The sequence below is a fragment of the Dermacentor albipictus genome, chromosome 10 (genome assembly GCF_038994185.2).
Source record: "Dermacentor albipictus isolate Rhodes 1998 colony chromosome 10, USDA_Dalb.pri_finalv2, whole genome shotgun sequence".
NCBI lineage: Eukaryota > Metazoa > Arthropoda > Arachnida > Ixodida > Ixodidae > Dermacentor > Dermacentor albipictus.
Window position 1 is genome coordinate 64,376,790 of NC_091830.1, and position 8,454 is coordinate 64,385,243.

General features: G+C 49.3%; 1 protein-coding gene across 1 annotated transcript; it reads right to left on the reverse strand.

The window, feature by feature from the left end:
• Positions 1-24: 24 nt before the first annotated feature.
• LOC139050335 (uncharacterized protein SPEM3-like) lies at positions 25-7,991 on the reverse strand. Its single transcript, XM_070526569.1, has 3 exons — positions 7,985-7,991; positions 5,730-5,792; positions 25-860 (listed from the first exon to the last, which is right to left on the reverse strand). The coding sequence occupies exons 1-3, from the start codon at positions 7,989-7,991 to the stop codon at positions 25-27; spliced, it is 906 nt and encodes a 301-aa protein (XP_070382670.1).
• Between the last annotated feature and the right edge of the window lie 463 nt (positions 7,992-8,454).

An 8,454-nucleotide genomic window follows, 5' to 3' on the forward strand; every position in this document is an offset into this window, starting at 1 on the left:
AACGCAGCTAGGAATAATGTGGTTCTAATGGAAGCTGGCGATGAGCGTGCAGTTCGAGGAATTGCAGCTGGTATTAACGAGGCCGGAGTAGTCCACGAGGCCGGAGTAGTCCACGAGGCCGGAGTAGTCCACGAGGCCGGAGTAGTCCACGAGGCCGGAGTAGTCCACGAGGCCGGAGCAGTCCACGAGGCCGGAGCAGTCCACGAGGCCGGAGTAGTCCACGAGGCCGGAGCAGTCCACGAGGCCGGAGCAGTCCACGAGGCCGGAGCAGTCCACGAGGCCGGAGCAGTCCACGAGGCCGGAGCAGTCCACGAGGCCGGAGCAGTCCACGAGGCCGGAGCAGTCCACGAGGCCGGAGCAGTCCACGAGGCCGGAGCAGTCCACGAGGCCGGAGCAGTCCACGAGGCCGGAGCAGTCCACGAGGCCGGAGCAGTCCACGAGGCCGGAGCAGTCCACGAGGCCGGAGCAGTCCACGAGGCCGGAGCAGTCCACGAGGCCGGAGCAGTCCACGAGGCCGGAGCAGTCCACGAGGCCGGAGCAGTCCACGAGGCCGGAGCAGTCCACGAGGCCGGAGCAGTCCACGAGGCCGGAGCAGTCCACGAGGCCGGAGCAGTCCACGAGGCCGGAGCAGTCCACGAGGCCGGAGCAGTCCACGAGGCCGGAGCAGTCCACGAGGCCGGAGCAGTCCACGAGGCCGGAGCAGTCCACGAGGCCGGAGCAGTCCACGAGGCCGGAGCAGTCCACGAGGCCGGAGCAGTCCACGAGGCCGGAGCAGTCCACGAGGCCGGAGCAGTCCACGAGGCCGGAGCAGTCCACGAGGCCGGAGCAGTCCACGAGGCCGGAGCAGTCCACGAGGCGATCTTAGAGCACTTGCTTCAGTAATTAGCTGTGTTTAAAGATGGCCAGGAGAAGCTATTGGAATAAGGTGTCAACTTGATAGTCCTGTTCACTCCGCGTTCTGTGTGCGTTTATAGGGTAGTTTCACACCATACATTTACGCTGCAAACTGTATCCGTAACCAAGGAAATGGATGTTCGGCGAAATGCTTTGCCTTGCTCAAGAATCATCTGGGTACCGTTCCATAAACGACACATTTGTCGACTGAGTGAAACAACCAGACCTGCGTCTTGAGTGATTGGATTAGTCGGTTTTTTTCAACCTGCTGATTTATGATTCCCCACTTCACAATAGGCTAGTCTGTTTCGATCCGGAAAAGACAGTGTAGAGGGCCCCCTATTTGCTTAGACTTACTAAAAAATTGCTGCGAATGTATTTCAAGCGTGTAGAAGCACATCCTGTATGCACAATGTGGCGTCATTACTCCTTTTAGATTGATGTGCTATGGAAAGAATTACTGTTCAAAAATAAAGTGGAATTTGACTTGTAGAGTTTGTATGCTGCTGTTTCCTACCCTGTGAATTAGAGTAATGAAGCATTGCGCCCACAGTAGCAGAGAGCACCATAGCAAACCCTTGTACTGAATTTAGTCGGAATATATAACAATGATTTTCTGAGTCAGAAGGAGCAGGCAAATGAAACACAGGTTTTATCCCACTAACCAAGCATTTGTCTTCTCGCCTTGAAGAAGACAACTCCACTTGTCAAAATGTTGGATCCTGCTTTCACCTCGTTCTCTCCCGTCTTCCCCTTGTTTACCCAGGTATTTCGTCACTGCTGTATCATAGGGCAGAAGGCGTTGCACTTTCTGAGCATGGCACCGGGCACCTAGCAACAAATGTGAAACGGAGTATTTCGTTCTGTGCATCACATGAAATATCCGTGATTTTACGGGATCAACTTTTCCTCGCGCACAAATGGTAATATTCGCCTATAGCAGTTAACGTAATTATACTCGTAATTCACTAAACTTTACAGAGGAGGACAATACTAAAACATGAAACCGAAATACACATTGCAATAATTATGGAGAAATTACTGATCACCTACCTAATAATTTAATTCATGGCACACGTAAATTCATGGGTTGTAACTGGTGAACATGCAGGGCGTATCCACTTCGAGTTTCCTGCATTTCTAAAGTTCGGAGACACGTGCCATGAAGCTCGCCATAAAGATGCCGTGTTCCACTTCAAACAAAACCTTTTTTAGGCAATGAAGAACAAAATAACCGGAATGCGTATGCATTTCGTCCCACACATTTGGGAAATATCTATAAAATAGTGTGATTCTGGATATTCATTTCAAGTAGATACTATTTGCTGAATCATCGGGTACAATTCGTAAATTGCAATATGCTGTGAAATAAATTACGAAGTTACATTCGTCTAATTATATATAATTCACAATTGTGTCAAATAACGCAGCTCAAGGACAACATATGTTTCCTACCACAGACAGTATTAGAAAGGATATTTATTGGGGTTCGTAGCGACCGCCGGCTCTAAGATGCACCGAGCAGTTCCCGAGCTCGAGCCTCTGCTGCGCTCTTGATGCTGCCGATGCTGCTGACTCTGTGCGCACATTCGTGATCTTCCTTACAATGGCCACACGGAAATAAAGGAGCCATCCTGGCGACTTAGTTTTCTGGAATGACGGTAGAATGGTAATACGGCTTAATCGCTGAACGTGAACGCCTTCACTGTTACGACGTCGCATGTCGGACGGCAGCGTTAGCGGCTCAACCAGGTAATTAGCGGGTGACGTTCGCTGGAGAACGCGGTATGGCCGTCGTACTTCGGAAAGAGTGTTGAAGCGAGCCCAGGCGTGCGGTGTGGCACTAACAACCAGACGAGAGCACCCCGGAGAAAAGTGGGAGGCGAGTTCTGGGCATCGTGAACGGCTTTTTGACGGTTCTGGTCGTCCGAGGTGAATTGGCGGGCCAGCTGGCGCCATTCCTCGGCGTGTCTGGCAGCTTCCGAGATCGGCAGGCATCCGAATGGGTCTGGCTGGTAGAGCAGAATGGTGCCAGTTGTGTGCCACGGATGATGGCCGTAAAGAAGGTATAAGGGAGAGAATCCGGTAGTGGCCTGAGTCGCGGTGTTGTAGGCGTAGGTGAAAAACGGAAGAACTAGGTCCCAATTAGAGTGATCAGGTGAGACATAGATGGCGAGCATGTCAACAAGAGTTCGATTAAAGCGTTCCGTGGTACCTTTAGTCTGGGTGATAAGCAGTGATTTTACGATGAACAATAGCGCATTCAGCAAGCAGTTGTTCAATGAAATCAGATGAGAAGGCGCGGCCTCTCACTTAATTGTTCACGCGGACCTCCATGACGAAGGAGAAAACTGCGAAGTATGAAATTGGCGACCTCCTGCGCTGTAGCATTTGGTAGAGCAGCAGTCTCCGCATAACGGGCTAAGTGGTCTACCGCGACTATTATCCACCTGTTGCCGGTAGGAGTCATCGGAAGTGGCCCGTAGAGATCTATGCCCCCGCGATGAAAGGGTCGGGGTGGGAATTGTAAAGGCTCGAGTTCACCGGCCGAGTTGTGCGGTGGCACTTTGCGGCATTGGTACTCATGACAAGATCGAACGAACTTCCGAACGAAATTGTACATTCCCCGCCAGTAATAGCGGTGTCGAAGTCTTTCGTAGGTCTTGAAGACTCCCGCGGGGCCACACTGAGGGTCGACGTGGAACGAAGAGCAGAGCTCTGATCGCAAGATTCTCGGAATTACGAGAAACCAAGTGCGTCCCTCTGGAGCATAGTTGCGTCGATATAGTAGCTGGTCTCTAATCGCAAAATGAGGAACTTGGCGCCGAAGCGTACGTGACGCCGGAACTTTGTACGTATCCGAGAGAAGGTCGAGCAGAGATGCAGTCCAGGGATCATTACGCTGTGCAGCTGCGATAGTGTCAACGTCCAGAGAGGATAATGTTCACTCGAAGGAGGAGTCGTGACTGGCCTTCGGGGGAAGCGGCGATCGGGATAGCGCTTCAGCGTCGGAGTACTTTCGCCCGGAACGGTAAACCACGTAATTTAACTGAACATACGAGACCTGCAGGCTTGTGAGATGAGAGGACGACAGTTAGGCGAGGCTCAAATAAATCGCGTGCTTCTTGCAAGGCGAGAATCGGGAGTAGCCGCAGATACAGCGATTAGCTGTGATACTGTTGCGGCTGTTGCTGAATCCGAAGCTCTTTGAAGTCAATGGTTATAGCGGCTGCGCGTTGCGATCTCAAACCGCGTTGGTTCTTTGATCTCTGGTACCACGGACATTGGATAAAAGAAGCTATATTTGGTTTACGGATAGAGGGTACGTCGCAGGAAATTCGAAGACCTCGCACGTGTATGTTTGTAGCGTGTGCGCGCTTGCATCCTACGCTTCCCAGAGCACGTCCGATGCTCCAAGGTAGCGTTGTTGCGTGTCCGCACCTGTCTTATCGCCGGCCGCGCTGCCGCCATGTCTACTTTTGGGGAACTCCACATGCGCGTAGTCACCGTGTTTGCAAGTGAATTCCGCATTCTTCTGCCCCCCCCGAAACGTGCTCATTTTGGATCGTACCAATGGCTATGTCATCTCGTGTATGTTAAATCGACGATGGCATTTGTACACCGGCGAAGAAATAAATCATTATGAACTTGGGCGGTCATGAATCTAGTCTAACGTTGCAGTTTTTACGTAGAGAAAACGGCTATGAAAGTGGGGCGGTCCCGGAGATAGGCGCTTCAAAGCGCCAGCTGTAGCGACAGCACGAGGAAGTGGCACGCGGCGCACACGTCAAGCATTTCAGAGCTTACTGGCTTTCGAATGAGAGGAGTATGCGCGCGCTCGTAGCCTGTTGGTTAGAGTACCGGGCTCGACGGCCGACGTTTGATTCCACCCCATCGTTCACACATTATTTTCTTTTAATAGTGATGCGAAAGAAGACCCTACCTGCCGCAAAGTGACAGTTATGAGGTTGGAACGCTTCGCAATATATTTTTGAAATGTCTTCATATGCGAGTCCTAATCATTGTGTACTGGACTCAACTGCTACACAACAAAAAACAACTAGAAAAATCAACCCAAATTACCCAATAAATTGTTTATTGAGAACACTCAACGGTAATATTATTGTGCAAGAGATGAGTGAACTGAATTGGTCTTGAGAATTTGTTGAAGTCCGTTGTTTCAACAATTCCCCAACAATATATCAATGGTTAATCAACAGTCATTTTTGTACGGGATAGAAAACATTCGCAGAAAGGCCTATTCCTCAATCAAATACCAGGTAAAATAAGCCAACAACACGACTTTTCTTTCGCCCCGAATGCAATGCTTAGCAATAAAATAACGTCACATAATGCACTAAGCCGTACCTGCTGGGCACTCCTTTGTATAATAAACACGAAATGCAAAATCTGCATGTAGGACATTTGCAATGCTCATGCTTTCCAGAGGAAAAAGCGTATCATGCCTACACATGTAGGTTGTTACGCCGGTTTTCCTATCGGCGATTACTTAGATAATACACAAACATGAACTTTTCAGCTGTTAGTACGTTTGTAGAACGTCACACACAGAAAAAGCACTGAGGGCGGTATGCAAAGCTGGGCAAGTTACTGAAGTTGCAGAATGAGGCTTGGCACAGAAAAACACAAGACATAGACCAGGTGACAATGAGGAGGGACATCTATTTGTCAGCTTTCTCTACCGGCAAGGGGGAAGTGTAGCACAATCAGGGCTCAACGACGTCCGGACGTCCGAAGGCTCATGGAACACACACGTGGACAGGGCTGTGTTCGTGTACATGCGCCTTCCGATTTCCTTGGGCCTGCGTGCTCACCTGTTGCCTTTAGGCACTCGGAACAACCTTCCAGGGCTTGTTTTTGGGGGTACTCGTGCACCACTGCACGATGCACGGGCGGTACGAGTCGTGAAACGGGTGAAACATCGCGTAAAACGTGCACACAGCTACGGAGGACCAGGAAACTGACGCGACTACCCACGCCGGTCAACGCACAGCAGCGCACGCTTCCCGATAACAGCAGATAACGAAACATGAAACATGAAGCAGCGGGTTAAACTGGCGCCGCACCGCGCGCGCGCGGTGACAGTCGAAGGTGAGGGAGTTACGAGGAAGGGCGAGGGGAGAGGAGTGGAGGGGGGAGGGGAGGGATCGGCCACCTGGATCGGCACGCGTGTGCGCGGTGATCTACGAGGCGATGCAAGGGAAACGGATTTACGGGTTCGCCTTCTTCATAGATAGCGCCAATTAACTCTACCATCGGAACAGGGGAGCTTCCCCCCGCTGCTTCTCCCACTAAAATTCAGTACACGGAAAGCTGTCACCACGGCCGGCTTGCTTTTTTGCTAACAGCTTCGCAATCCCAAGCGTGGCAAGCATGTCTCAAAAGTATCGCAAGAAATAACGAAATCAATTACAATATCTTTTGGGGTCAGATAATGCCTCACGAACTTGTCCCAGTAAGATTCAGCACACGCGAAACTAACTGCGGCACACAGCCGAGCTGCTTTTCACCAACTTCGCCATGACGCCGAGCGCGGCCACTGTGCCTGAAAAGTACCCCGAGAAGTAACGAAATTAGCTACAATAATGTCCGGGGTCAGAGATAGCGCCAGAACTTGTCCCGGTAAGAATCAGTACACGCGAAACTGCGTCACACGGCCAAGGTGCTTTTCGTCACAAAGCAAGGTGCGGCGAGCATGCCCCAAAACTACCGAAATAAGTTATACTAATGCTGGGGCCATAAGGAAGGGGACGCCAAAGACTTGAAAAATTATAGACCGATCAGCTTACTGTCAGTTGCCTACAAACTATTTACTAAGGTTATCGCAAATAGAATCAGGAACACCATAGACTTATGTCAAGCAAAGGACCAGGCAGGATTCCGTAAAGGCTACTCAACCATCGACCATATTCACACTATAAATCAGGTGATAGAGAAATGTGCGGAATATAACCAACTCTTATATATAGCTTTGATTGACTACGAGAAAGCGTTTGATTCTGTCGAAACTTCTGCAGTTATGGAGGCCATACGGAATCAGGATGTAGACGAGCGGTATGTAAAAATACTGAAAGATATCTATATCTAAACACATCCACAGGCATGTGTCGACGGTGACATCAATTTGACGTTGTGAGTTTGGAATAAAATCAAAGCGGAATAGTTTTACAAGCGCCCAAGCACCCGTCACAGCTGTACAGAGTGCGGTGCTATGCCCTTCCGATAGAACGCTATAGGCTCCCGCAAAGAGCTAGAGTTGGGCGACTCTTTCCCCGCGCCGCTCTCGATCACGTGGTCAGTTGGGTTTATATGCGCGGCGGAGAAACCGACATGAAGCTACCCAACCTTGCAGGCAACGCCAAGACTCTATGCTATCAGGCCGTAGGTACGCTTGTCGAGTAGGGCATACGTCGTCACCAACAAGAGCGGAATTAGTGGCAATTCTCCAAGCCACTCATTTTATCAAAAGATATGAGACACCCACAAAGTGGGTAATTTGCACGGACTCCTTATCGGCTTTAGCATATCTTGAATATATTGATGACAGCCAACCACACGCACGAATAACGTACTCAGTACTGAACAGTTTACCTCAGGCTGATGAAAGGAAACGTGAAGTGATAATACAGTGGATCCCGGGCCATGCTGGTATAGCAGCAACGAACTAGCGGACTCACTGGCAAAATCGGCCCATAAAGGTGCAAAAATTCAAGTCATCCCTTTGTTACCAATGCACACAAAACGTATATTGAGAGTACTAAAGAAATACTTGTCTATGTCGACACGGTTTAATGAAAACACTAAGGAATCAATCCTCTATGAAGTGGACGCTCAACTCAAATACCAGCTGGATGCAAGGGTTTCTAAAAGTACCGAGACACTAATTCATCGACTGCGCCTTGGGACAGCATATACCAAACATTTCCTATATCGTATCAAACGGGTTCCTTTCCCGACTTGCTCCTGTGGCCAAGACGATGAGGATGTTCGCCATCTACTCCTCGAATGCACCATATGCAAGATGCAAAGACGGCAGCTAGAACAAGAGCTACACTCCCTTGAGCCTCACCGGCCATTCTCACTCGCAAAATTGCTGGGCCCGTTGTCATCGAAAATAGCACAGCCAAAAGCATTGAATGCACTTGAACGTTTTTATGAAGAAACAGGCATCCTTAACAAATACTTGGTATTGCACTGAATGATCACACCATGTTACTGTAATCTTCTATTATTTGTAGTTATTAGTGCTTGTATATTATGTGTTATACAATTTTTTGCGCGAGAATTATTTTAAAACTGTAATTCCTCATCTTTTTATATGCTCATCGAAGTCTACATCAGGGCCGTTTGTGTGTGTTTGTGACTTTGTTTACGAACTCATTGTGGTGCAACTTGCATCTGAATTTTATACTGTTACTCTCATGGACGTATGGGATTTTGCGTGCATCTCTGACCGTATTAAGTGATTTCTTTTCATTTTCCTACATGGTTTTGTATCCGCTATGAGAAAAAGGAGTAGCCGTCACCACATCAGGTGAC